Below are 14,060 nucleotides of genomic sequence, written 5' to 3' on the forward strand. Positions count from 1 at the left end.
GTGTACCTCTGGTGCAAATTACTGACCTCTGTCATCATTTTAAGTGGGGGAACTTGCACAATCGGTGGCTGACTAAATACTTTTTTGCCCCACTGTATGTGGCTGTCACGAGTCGGGCTGCAGCATTCTGAGCAAGCTGAAGACGAAAGATCAGAGCCTGGCTTATCAACAGATCGACACGTCCATCACAAAGATATTAACCATGTCTAAGGGCTGCGATTTGTAACTGCCAGCGGCTCAGTGTACTGATATTCGCGGTAGCTGTAGCTCAGATGGTAGAGCAGGTCACCAACTGGAAGGCTGGTGCTTTGAGCCCAGTCTGCAAATATCCTTAGATATTAGAAACACTTAGAAACAGGGTAGAAAAAAAGTGCTCGTGCGAATGTACAAATTGTGTAAAGTGCTTTGAGTGGTCAGAGCAGGAACACATTATATAAGAACCAATCCCTTTACCACTACTATCTTTGAATCTTTGTTTCACCTTCCAATCATGTCAAAGTAGAAAAAAGTGTAGCAGCATTACAGGTTAGACTAAAGGAAAATGTTGTCTTCCCTCAGGATGAAACTGATATCAACAAACGACTGAATCTGAGTGCAGAGGAGGGTGAGACATTTCTACTCGCTCCCGACTCCACGATTCTCTTCTCTACTTTAAAGATCTTTTTTTTTCTGGATTTTTGATTTACATGACAATTTTTTTCAAAGGGAGATCTGATCAAACTAATCACATTGGCATGTTTTGCTTGCATGCCTCCACATTTTCTGCCTTGTTAAATTCCCCTGCATCTCAATGCTGCCTGTGAAGGTTCTCGGTCACCCGGGTCATCATAGTCTAAGGAGCTTGGTAAGAAAAGCTCCTGGACTGGGTGTTTCTTGAAAATGTAAAGGGCTTAAAGAAGTCCAGGAGCTTTTCTTACCAAGCTCTTTAATTTAAATTCTGATTTGACCCCTAACTGACTGGAAAAGCATAAAAACACAATCTTAATGAAAATGCTCTTACTGGTGCAGACATCATGAAGACAATTATTCTTCATTTCTTTTTCAGCATCCGCTGCAGAAAAGAAGCACGCGCTTTTTGGTCGACCCCGGATGCTGCAACCTGACCAGAGTTATTGCATCCTCTACCAGGAGGGATTCATCAGCGCCTATAGCCACAAAGCCCTGATGCCCCTGTGGAGCTCTTTCACCATTGACAAGCCTGTAAGTCCATTTTCTGGTGATAAGATGTAATGTTCTGGGTTGTTTTTTGGGGAGGAGGGTAGTTATCTGATTACAAGTTTAGGCTTCAGATTGATATAAAAGTTCAATGTGAAGACACAGAGATAATCAGTAGCTCTATAAAACTCCATCACTCTTTGAAAAATCTTATATGACAAAAAAGAATTACTGACTCACAGTGAATAAGATTTATGCAGTTTCCACATGAATCATGGATGGTGTGAACATATGAGGAACTTGCAGCATTTGAAATTTCCAACTCCATCCGGGGGGGGGGGGTTAGATGAAGTGTGTCTGATTATTGTTTCCAACTATTCACTCTTATAGAATAAAAATCTGGATACACTCACTTTTATAATTGTGATTATTTTAGGATTAGGATGAGATTTTAGCTGATGTTTCTAAAATGTGAAACCGCCCTAAACTAAGTATTTAATATTTTAATGTGTGAACTATTGAATAGTTAGTTATGAACAAGTGCTAAGTGCACACTAGTAGTCCTCTAAAGACATCCAAATGTAATTATGTATTTACCATCTCAACACATAATTTGGCGGGTAGTTATTTATTAGTTGTTGCGGCAATAATCATCACAGTCTTGACCTATCAGCTTATAAGCTGTGAATCACGTTGTTAAGTGTTACTGCTTGTTTTGTTTGGGCATATTTCTTACCTTAAACCAAAAAGGGCAAAGACACGTGTATAACGATTTAAATGCATTTAAAATATGAAGTCAACTAATGCAATATTCAAGAAACATGATATCACTGCAGTTACATAATTGTAACCAATAAGAGATGCAGAGGTGCCTTTTTGGCATCTCTTATAAATACAGACTGCTACAACATTATACACTATATAAACGATACATGATGTATGATGCAAACAGAAAATTAAAAAGTGATCTAATAACAGAGAGAAATGTTTCATTATTTTAATGATGATGACGCACAGATTTTGTCACCTTAAAAGTGATGATTTAAACAACAGTAGAAATGCAGCGTGGATGAAGTTTGGCTAATGATCTTCCACTCGGACTGTTCAAACATGAAGCGTTGGATTTCTTCCTACCACAATCCAGTTTGACACACACACACACACACACACACACACATGCACGCACATACACACACACACTGTGTTTTTGTATCTTTGTGGAGACATCTAATTGACATAATGCTTTCCCTAGTTCAGGAGTAGGCAACTCCAGGCCTCGAGAGCCGGTGTCCTGCAGGTTTTAAATGTGTCCTTGAGCCATCACAGCTGATTTTAATGGCTAAATTAGCTCCTCAACATGTCTTGAAGTTCTCCAGAGGCCTGGTAATAAACGAATCATTTAATTCAGGTGTGGTGAGCCAGGGTGAGATCTAAAACCTGCAGGACACCATCCCTCGAGGACTAATGTTCCCTACCCCTGCCCTGGTTGCTTACCCTAACCATCAAAAATGAATGCCTAACCCTAACCTTATTGTAACCCTGACACTGAAAAATGCCACCAAGCCTTTGGGGAGACCAAAGTTTTGTCCCTATAAGGGCTGTTGGTCCCCACAAGCACGGGCGCTGCTCCTTCTGTGTGAACCCTAGCATGCACAAGTTGAAAAACTGGCAAAGTAAAACCCTCACAATTTACATAAATTTAAAATACATGTTCCTCAAATAGAACTGTGGGTCACTTTGTGGTTGTACTCCCTGTGCTTGGTTTGCTATAAAAGACTGAAGCAGCAAAGTGTTTGTGATAACCAGTTTTTAGACATGATTTCTATTTTTCCTTTGGCAGAAATATTTGACAATAACTGTTAATGAAATGAAATTGTAATTGAAATGACTAAAGCATGTTTCATATTCTTGTAGAATAACCTGGACCCGTTGCCTTCAGTCACACCAGATTGTTTTCGGGCTGATGTGAGAATTTCAGCATCTCAGAGTCCCAGATGTGATCAGTATACTGCTGCTGGAAACCTGCATTCAGCCTTTTTGTACCCACCCAGTACGTATCCATCCTCACATAAATCCTAACTGACACAACAAGCACGCTAACTGACCTCCAGTCAACCTGGAGTCAGCGTTGAGGGACCACATGAGTACTCACAGAGTCACTAACCCAGTAATGTTCTGTTTAAATTTAAATTTTCTTATAGATTATAATAAGATGGGCATTTCCATCGCAGTTACACTCTTTCCAGACTCCCCCACACATCATTCCCCACAAATGTGTCTATAAACCATTTTCCAAACTCGTCTAAACTTGGACACAACGATCAAGCACACACTGACTCACTCTTGATGTCAGTGTGTGCTTGATCATTGTGTGTTGGATCCTGTTCTACAAACCAGGTTCAACAAAGTCTGAGTCTAACCATAAACCTTGATTAACTCAGCTCAAGGTTTAAGAATTCGGGGGGGGGGGGGGGGGTTTACTGGAAAGGCTGACACAGTGCTCACCATGAGTGATGACTGAAACCAACAACAATGAGGTCTACAAACCATTTTAGCGCTATTATCACTCTGGACTGAGAAATGTGTCACCGTGCTGCGACTGTGGAATATACAAGTTAAGCGTTTATAGGACACTCATTAATATACATGCAAATTCTAAATTATTATGGGAGCAGCACTTTACCCGTGTGACTTTTTCTAAATGTTTCATTTCATTTAGGCACCATATTTGGTTCTTCGCCCATTTAGGGTTTATGTTTTTATAAGTGCGAACATATTAGAAGTATATTTAAAAAAATAGGAAAAACACAAACTTAAAAAAAACATTTATGAATTGTTACTGACACTGTTACATTTCTGACACTGGCACAAATATAATACATTGTGTGTAACATTGTGATGATGTCCAATAAGACCAAACCTGCAGAAATTTCGAGACGAGGAGTAAAACTCAAAAACGACTTCGCTTGAACTCACAAACAAATAATCCAAAACTACAACTCACAAGGAAAGACACAGCCAACACGACAAAGAACACAGAGACTCGGACAATATGTACACACCAGGCGATTGCAGAGACAGGAAACGCCAGGGAGCACAGCTGAATCTGACAAACAAGACTACAGGAAGCAAAAACTGAACATGGGCCTGTTCCAGGGGTCGGCAACCTGCGGCTCTTTGGTCCGTATAGTGCAGCTCCGCGTGGTTTGGGAGAATAAATTAGAAGTATTTAGCTGAAGTGTATTTTATTTATGTTAGTTCTTTTTAACTTGTAGTTCTAAATTGGAAGATTACTGTGATTTTGAAATATAAAAATAAAATTATATTTTATTATTTTTCATCGCTCAAAATAAGCGTCACACTCACAGAAGCCGGTGTACCCGCCGAAACGCCGTGCATTTATCGAGACTTTCAACCCCAGGTAGGCCAGTTATGGATCTTCGGATCCACATTATGTCAGCAGCTGTTCTCCTCCATGAACTATGTTACAAACAAACACGCTCACGCCTCACAGACGACAGCTTACAGTCCTGCGTAAAGATGAAAGTGACAGCCCCGACCTGCAGACGCTGTGCGCAGAGCCCCAGTGTCCCAGGCTCCTCCCTGAAAAGAGTGTCAGTTGCATGAAGGGACCAGCTGATCAAATCCATAATTCCTCTTTAGGCTTTAGAGAGCAAGAATGAGACAGAGGCTTTCTGAGGCTTAGAGATTTACAATAGTAAAACTGCTTTATAGTTATAAAACAAACAAATCTACATATTTACAATTTCTAGTCTGAAAATGTCTAAAAATGCTTTAAACTGAATTACTATATAGTAATATAGAAAACTGTGGCAATATCCAATATACTGTTGCTATGTTTGTGCTACATTTATGATGATGTATATTTTTTAAGAAATAACACAAGTAGATCTCACTAGATGCATTTGCTGTCTAAAAATTTACTTACTTTTAGTTCCTCTATAGTTTTTAGGTGAACTGGGTATGTCACCATTTTTATACAACCAATTTCACTCATTTCAGAAACCCAACAAAAACAATATTCATCTCAGCATTTAGAGCAAATGCTGAACTACACAAACCATCAACGTGTCTTTTAGACCCCATTCCTACAAAACTGCTCAAAGAAGTCCTGCCATTAATTAATTCTTCGATCTTAAATATGATCAACCTATCTCTAATGACCGGCTATGTACCACAGGCCTTCAAGCTGGCTGTAGTTCAACCTTTACTCAAAAAGCATCTCTAGACCCAGCAGTCTTAGCTAATTATAGGCCAATCTCCAACCTTCCTTTATATCAAACATCCTTGAAAGAGTAGTTGTCAAACAGCTAACAGATCATCTGCAAAGGTTTATTTGAAGAGTTTCAGTCAGGTTTCAGAGCTCATCACAGCACAGAAACAGCTTTAGTGAAGGTTACAAATGATCTTCTTATGGCCTCTGACAGTGGACTCATCTCTGTGCTTGTCCTGCTAGACCTTAGTGCAGCGTTCGATACTGTCGACCATAATATCCTATTAGAGCGATTAGAACATGCTGTAGGTGTTAAAAGGGAGTTTTTCCTCCCCACCGTCTCCAAAGTGCTGCTCATAGGGGGTCATATGATTGTTGGGTTTTCTCTGTATGTATTATTGTAGGTTCTACCTTACAATATAAAGCACCTTGAGGCGACTGTTGTTGTGATTCGGTGCTGTATAAACAATATTGAATTGAATATAATTCAGGGTTTCATCAACTTACCACAGTTTTGATGTAATGACCACAAGTATGGGAGTAGATGGGAGTGAAAAACATAATTTTCCAAGTGCAGTGGAAGTGCAGTGTCCAATGATAGTTTACTCTGCTGTTACATCAGTAACATTGATCATACAAGTGGTCAATTTAAATGTAAAAAATTTAGAGAAAGACACAAAATTCTTCAAATTAGTGTGATCGCACATGTGCTATCATGTTGCAAAGATCATACGAATGAGGAAATGAAAGAAAGATTGAATCAGTTTGTGGGTGGACAGAGAGGAACTCAACATATATTAAGAAAACCTGTTTAACAAACTCTCTTACCAAAGTAACCGACGTATACTTTATAATAGTTCTCGATAAAATGTAGCCATGGCTCAGGAGGCAGAGCCCTAACAAGCTAAATACGAATGAGATGGTTGGTGGTTCCAGTGTCCATATCAAGTATTTTTTGAGGTTATTTAATAGAAAAAAAGGACACTGTACTCATAAATGTAGACTGAATATTGTAGTCACATCTTCCAACAACTTGATGCACCTTCATTCTCAAGGAGGAGGCATCAGACCTGTTTTATCATCGGGGAAGGAAAACCCAGAGGATAGAGACAGCACTCACCTGCTAACACATGAAAACGTGTATAAACATGCTTGTTTATTCACAATATTGTCAGAATTACTTATTGTCATGAGGTTAGACATGTGACCCTCCCATTTCCAGACGGCTGAAATAAGCTGGTTTGACAACAACAGGTGGTTAAAAGCAAACATTATGCCAGCTAATGCTATGTTCTAAAACCCACACGTTCGCTCTGATAAGCAGTCTGATTACATTCTCACATCCTGTGAGAGTCTGTTCAAAGAAGGTTGAAGTGGCTCTAATGTAGGGTAACAGTTAAACTGAATGGTTGTTTGATTCTCTCTGTTGGCCCTGCAACAGACTCGGGGTCACTTGTCTGCTGCCTCTCACCAGATCCTCCTGAGAATCAAGGAAAAAATAATCTTTCCATTGAACTTTTTTGTGATTTCCTTCCTCTTTGAAGATTAAAGAGGCCACCCAAACACATGAGATATCAATGGAGAGCCCAGGATATCCTCTATTTAGTACTTGGTAGGGTGGCCCAAATAAGTCAAAAGACGTAGACCAAAAACAAATGTCCATTACACAGGACATAAATGAATAGGCTGCTTCTCAGGAGGATATGACAGCTAGGATAGGCTCCAAAACAGGAAGCCAGTAAAGCATGCAAACCCAGCACGAACTGGAGGAAAACAGGCTGATGAAGCAAGAGGGAGACATTTGGAGAAATCATTTTTTGTCTGGTCTTACTTCCACATACCAACCAGATGTACTTCTCTGTCCAGCTGAGTGTAGCAGGAAGAGGTCATTGTTTATCTCATGAATTCCAGGCAAACAGTATCTGATACAATGTGTGAGAACTTGGTACAGCTGCAGTGAATTAATAATTGCTTAACTGCTCCGACAATGGCAGAGACTGTCACTCGGCCATCCTTATCATCATTCTCTGCAGGCCGGGGAATAGCTCAAAGTGTTTTAGTCGAGTGATGAAAGATGCAGATCTGAATCAGGTGTTTTGTTCTAAATGTTTGCACAAAAGATCTGCATCACTGGCATCAGAAACATATTCACCAATATATTTAGTGAAATGTGAAACTTTACATTTAGAGTTTCCAATATGTTTACACTCATTTTCCTCTCCTTTGCACAGTTTGGTTGCATGCAGGTAAGCAGTCAAAGTGAATGCAGAGCTGTCAGGAGACTGAACTATTTACAGTACAGCAAAAACTCCAAATGCCAACAAACTTTATTAGAAATGATAACAAAAAGAGCTGAAACAATGAAATGGAACTATTGAAGTGCTTTAGCTTTCTTGTTTTGCTCTAATTGGCCCAAGAACACACTCCACAAACATTAGTTAGGTCATTATGTGGCCTTCACAAATAGACAGAACAACAACCAGACACTGGCTTCAGTGGAAACTACATGAGTCATCCATTTCCTGAGCCAGATGCATTGACTTCTGTAAAACAGTGGTTCTCAACTTTTCACAATAAATACCACCTCATAAAATATATGGCTCTCGAAGTACCACCCCTATGATGGACAATAAAGTACAGTAGTATAGGCCTATTTAACACCATATACAGTTTACACAAGACAATTTTCTTATATAAATGTTATTTATTTTAACTGTCATAAACAGGTTGTGACATGTGATGATAATAACACCTGTACTGCATTAAAACATTCACAGCAGGTGGGATATCCGGTCTTTAAGTGATGACCTGATGAACCCTGCTTCTGGGTCCAAACTACTCTGCATTTATTGAGGCTGTTGTCTTTTAACATGTTTTAATGCTTTGTATCTTGCTCTATTTAATCTGAACAAGTACCTAAAACAGTCAGTGATCCCTGTCGGCCTCTCTCGGTTTTTATTACCACCGTTCATTTTAAAACCCAGTTTGAAACCCTTACGCTGTAACGCTGTAATATGCAGCAGTATATTAATGACTAACCTCGTATTGTGGATGGATTATTTCAGTTGTTCTCCTGACTGCAGTTTGGTCCGTTTACAGCATCCTGCCATGCGATTGCATTTGTCCCTAACCATCAGGAACCCTCATGTTAACTTTTGGTGGAAAAAAGTTAGCGTTCATCCTCCAGCTTCACTGTGTTTATATTATGCTAACATAGCTGTGTAGCTAGCCACCATGTAGCACATCATTATATACCAGCTAGTCCAACTTCAGTAACCCCACAAACGTCACTGCTGTTTAGTTTCCTGTCTTCATTTATGTTGGAAGTGATAGCAGAGCTGTACGTTTGAATTTTTCAGAAATCCCTCAGTCAGAACATGGTACATTATTTAATCTTAAAAAAAAATTGGAGACTTCCTGCGAACCACTAGAGGGAGCCCACGCACCACCAGTGGTACACGTACCACAGTTTGAAAAACTACTGCTGTAAAATATCAATAAATGCTGGCAGAGAAAATGCATTGGGTGAATCATAGAAGCATGAAACCTCAAACATTTGCAGGGTAAACTATTTTTTGGTTTTTTCGGTCAGATTTAGTGACTTAGTTTGAAACTTCCTTTGAACAAAGAATATTTTGCAAACTCAGGAGCAAAAGAAGTCAGAAAATCGATGAAAAATAATAATGCCTCCATAAACATGCATTAGCAGATGTGGCTGCTTTGCAACAACATGGTGGCTGTAGTGAAGTGCAATTCAGCAAAGTACCAAAATGCAGCCTGGTTCCAGCTGTAAGCATCCTTTATTCTACTGAGCTGTGAGTGAGGGTGGCTAGCGGCTGCATGTGTAGGCTTGCCACTCAAATCTGTTAAAATCACTTTAAAAATATTGTTTTCTCCCCAAAATGTCATATTCTACTTCTACTGTACACAGGAAAGCTTAAGATGATCACGATTTCACTGTTTGGTAAACATGATAATTCATGTTATTACAGAAAGGCAATTAAATATTAAGAACACTTAGCTACATCTTCTGAAATTTGGTAGTTGTGTGAAACTAGTGAACCTCACGTTGTTTTACATGCAGGGGTAGGACAACCATCATCATTACTGTGACAGAATTTCTCCAGGGATTCCTATTGAAGACTGTCTGAATTACGTCTGATGTGGTACTGCCTCTCACCTTCTGTTACCCTCTAAAAGTCCTTATTTCCTTTTGTGTTTTTGCAGATCTTAATACAACGACGGACCAGCAGTATGATGCTTTACTGATGAGTAATGTGGTACCAATGTACTCCGAGTTTAAGAGTAAGTGCAACATTAAATGTTACTGAAAAAGCTGTAATGCACAATATTATTGGAGGTTGTAAAGAAAACATGTGGCTGTGAAAAAACACCAACAAAACAACTTTATTGCTGAACATAAAATTATTGCAAAATAATACAGATCAAAAAGACATGGAAGGGAAGTTCACCTGAGTCAGAGGGTCCTAAGAACATTTTGTTAAGGTGACAGCGTGGAAGGCAGAGTGCAGCTGTTCTGACTCGGGACTCCCCAGGGGGCCACAGCTGCAGTCAGAAACCACTTTATCACGGGCCATCTCTAAAACAATGTTTGATTTGTGGTCTGCGAGACAAAGCACTCTGTTACTTTTATTATTGTTCAGCTCATTCTCCAGAAACTCTGTTGTCTCAGGAACAAAAACACAGTCTTTAAAGTCTTTGGAGTTGGAAACCAAAGTCTCTGCTTTGATCTCTTCTGCCTCGTAGACAGCACCAGAGAAACAATTCTTTTCATTCAGCCTTTAACGAGATCTTGTGTAGCTGCACTTGAAGTCCTGGAAATCAATAAAAATCTTCTAAGAGGACAGACAAACAGAGTGTAGACTGCATGGGTTCACAGCTGGGGATCATTACAGATGATAAGACAAAGGAACAGAACTACGCACAAGTTACAAGGAAGAAAGAGAACACAACACAAAGACATGAAGATAGCACGCAGCGACAACAGACAGACGGAATACATGTACCGGTGTTACATAATTAAAATACAAAATATGAGTAACTGAAACCGTTGTAGTTACCATGGTAATATTCATATGTTCGGCTATGCCCTCTCTATTTTTGGTAATTCCACGCTGGTGGAAACCCAAACAAAACACGAAAAATCTAGTTGGTATTGGTAATAGTAATAAATCATTACAGCAATAGTACATTCATGTGCTCGTAAAAAGCATGTTAATATGTTAAGTAATACGTTACAAAATACATTTTGGGCATATATTCTGTAATCTGTAATGGAATACATTTTAAAGTAACCTTCCCAACACTGCAGACACGGACATACGGCTGAGGTAACAAATACACATTACATAAATGGATGCATCTAGAATATAAACAGAGTAAATTAACTTAGAATACGAGCCGACTGCTGGAGGAAGTGATAATGACAAAGGTGTCATGGTCCAGGGTCGGTGACCAAGCGTTTTGACTTTATCGTTGTTCTAGTTTCTTCTGCTTTTGTATTTGTTGTTGGGTTTGGTTCTGGTGTTCAGTGTTTTAATTATCCCACCTGTGTTCTTCCCCCTCGTGGACTTTGCGTCCCTGAGTTTGTGTTTGTAAAACAGTTTGAGTTTCCTGTTTTACTTTGAAGGTCTGTGTCCTGTCGTGTTTAATTAGAATCAGCTGTGTTCCCCTCTGGTGTGTCGTTCCCTCCTTACCTTCTGTGTATTTATAGGCTGTATCCCAATTCAGGGTCTGCAGCCTCAACAGTTCTCAAGGGCCGCGTACTCAAAGACCGCTAAGGCCGGAAGTGCGAGGCTTGTGAAATGGGACGGTCTAGCCTCCGTTGCGCTGCCCAGGTTGCCTAGCAACCATGAGACTAACAGCTGGAAACGTGTCATACAGCTTTGTTTGACAGAAATGAAGGAGAAAATCTTTTGTTCATTTGTTTGTTTCTACATGAGCTTTGATCATTCTCTGTGAGATTAAGCTCAGCTATTGAACGGAGTATATTTTAAAGTAAAGGCTTTAAAACCAAGTTAGTACAAACGTCACTGATGTCACATGACTTTGCCGACATGTGGCCAACAGTAATGTTTTAATGTTCTTCGTTATTAAACATTTGCACATAAATAAGTGACATCATATTCAGTACTTAAAGTTTACTCTTCGCCCGCCCCTCATCCACCGTTTTTTTCCGGCAAAATTATCCACACCCACCACCGCGCTATGCATTCTGGGATATGTTGGGCCACGAAGTCTACACTGCCACAGCCTTAAAATTCAGGGAAATGAAGGACGCATTTGAGGGACGCATTTCGAGCAGCCTTTGAATTGGGACAGCCTTCAGGGCGCCGCTGTGACGTAATCGGCCTTGAAATGCGGCCTTTAAGGCTGCAGACCCTGAATTGGGATACAGCCATAGTGTGTGCCTGCCTGTGTTCCTTGTCGCGTCGTCTGTGTAACCTGGTGTAATTTCTGCGTCTCTCTGCCATATTCGCTCCTCATGCCGTGTGTGTGGTTTCAGGTTCTTTAGTTTTCCCCAGTTTAGGTTTTGTTGCCCTTTCTGCTTTTGTACTCTGCTTTCACTACAAATAAACGCTCGCTCGCACCCAGCCAGTACCTGCATTTTGAATCCTTTTCTCACCACGCCACACGACTGCTGCAGCCATGACAAAAGGAAAATAGCAATCTTAAAATATTTCCAAAAAAACCCCCAAACAAAGACATAAGTCATTCAAAAACAAATCAATAAACAAAGAACCAAAAACAAAAGAATCTCACAACGACCACGACTAAGAAAAAACGACATTTCCTCCTTTTGTGCCTTCACTTCTTTATCTTCTCTTCTTTTTCAGGGATCTGGGACTATTTCCACAACACACTGCTTAAGAAATATGCCTCCATTTACAATGGCATGAATGTGGTATTGGGTCCAGTGTTTGATTACAACTATGATGGACGATTTGACACTCCAGAGCAGATCCAGCAGTAAGTTTTATTTCTAGTCCAATGATAATATTTTCTTTTGAAAATTCCATCATAAAGACTGAGTTGTGATATTGTGCAAATAGCTTAATGCTTTTTAACAAAAAGACCAAAACCAACTGGCCTGGTGCTAACCCACACTATCCATCCCAAATAAGTAAAGAAATTAAATGGGAACTCTGTCTTTTTTACCCTTTTCCACAAAATTAGAAATGAGAGCGAATCTGAGGGAGGACAGTAAAAACGGTGTGTTTCTGAACAAAGATGCTGAAAGGTTTTAACCCTCGTGTTGTGTTCGCTTCTCAGGAACACCAATTTGACCCGGGGCATGTTTACTTATCTAAAAGTGTCAGAAACCAAAAGAATCCCATTAAACACTGTTTATCTCATCATTAACTCCATTACTCACCACTCCAATCAACATTTGGTGTAATGGTGTTCTTCACACAGATCATGGTACAATCAGGATAATTCCCTTGTTTTTCATTTTAAAAAATGCATTTTAAAACTTTTTGATGTACGTTGTAATTATATTATTAGGTTATTGTTTTTGGTAGTTTTGGTTTTCTTTAGTTCTTCCTGATTGTAGTCCTTCCTCCCTTAGTAGTTCTCTTAGCCTGTGCTTAGTCTCTGTTCCCTGTATCCCACCTTTCATGTCTAGTCACCCATGTCGCTGTGTTCCCTATGTCTCCCCAGTTACTGTGTTAAGCTTGTGTGTCCTGAGTCTGTGTGTTTCCTGTTTTATTTTGATAGTCCACGTCCTGTGCGCAGTGTGTCTGGTTTTGCTTCCCCGTGTCTCGTTAGGTCTGATTTGGCCCAGCTGTGTTACCACCTGTTCCCCATCCTCTCATTGTCCTGCTTGTGTATGTAGGTCCTGTGTTGTACCCACTCTTTGCTGTGTGTCTCAGGATTATATTGGAACTTGTTAAAGTCTTGTGCTCTGGCTTCTTTGTTACTAGTTCTGTTTCCTGTATTTTGGCACCCGAGTTTTCACAGCTCAATAAAAGCTGCCTCTTTTAGTTCATCCCTCTGCCTTCCAAGTCGTGTGTTTGTGTCCTACATTCTGCCTGCCACAGCAGAAACATGACAGTTTGTATTGAAACTAAACTTTATTGAAGCGCTGTTTTTGATCTAGAAATGAACAAAATAAGAGATTAGCAATATGATCGCAGTATGTGTCCGTGTGTCTCCACCAGTGTTGGTCAAGTTACTTGAAAAAAGTAATCAGTTACTAATTACTGATTACTTCCCCAAAAAGTAATCCCATTACTTTACTGATTTTCAAAAGTAATTAATTACTTAGTTACTTAGTTACTTTTTAAAAACACGATTTACAACCTGAAGAGGTGATAAAGTGATAGATCTTTCAGCCCAATTCTACTTTTTCTGCATAATCCATCATACAAAATGTAATCAAATGGAAAAGTCTCTTTTTAAAACTTGTTTTATTAGTTGTAATCTTTTAACTTTATGCATCAAGCAAAGATGTAATTATCTGCAACATTCTCTGACTGGAATAAATGAGTTTAACATTTAAACCTATTTTCTGCACATTCCAGCTCATAAAATAATTATTTTTTGTGTTTACACTCAGTCTTTCAAATAGATGCAAGTAAAACACAGCAGAAAATAAATAAAGTCAAAGACTCAGCGGTCCTGTTGCTCTATTTTCACCTGTAAAGCA

General features: G+C 39.5%; 1 protein-coding gene across 1 annotated transcript in view; it reads left to right on the top strand.

Annotated features, from left to right (window-relative positions):
* LOC102205225 (venom phosphodiesterase 1) overlaps nt 1-14,060 on the top strand; it is a 48,213-nt gene that overhangs the window by 28,504 nt on the left and 5,649 nt on the right. The window contains exons 19-23 of the mRNA XM_005752047.1: nt 559-604; nt 1,046-1,200; nt 3,070-3,205; nt 9,617-9,694; nt 12,247-12,379. Coding sequence (XP_005752104.1) covers nt 559-604; nt 1,046-1,200; nt 3,070-3,205; nt 9,617-9,694; nt 12,247-12,379 — 548 coding nt within the window. The remainder of the gene's footprint in view (nt 1-558; nt 605-1,045; nt 1,201-3,069; nt 3,206-9,616; nt 9,695-12,246; nt 12,380-14,060) is intronic.

The sequence above is a fragment of the Pundamilia nyererei genome, unplaced genomic scaffold (assembly GCF_000239375.1).
Source record: "Pundamilia nyererei isolate P.nyererei 1_Seehausen unplaced genomic scaffold, PunNye1.0 scaffold00340, whole genome shotgun sequence".
Classification (NCBI taxonomy): Eukaryota; Metazoa; Chordata; class Actinopteri; order Cichliformes; family Cichlidae; genus Pundamilia; species Pundamilia nyererei.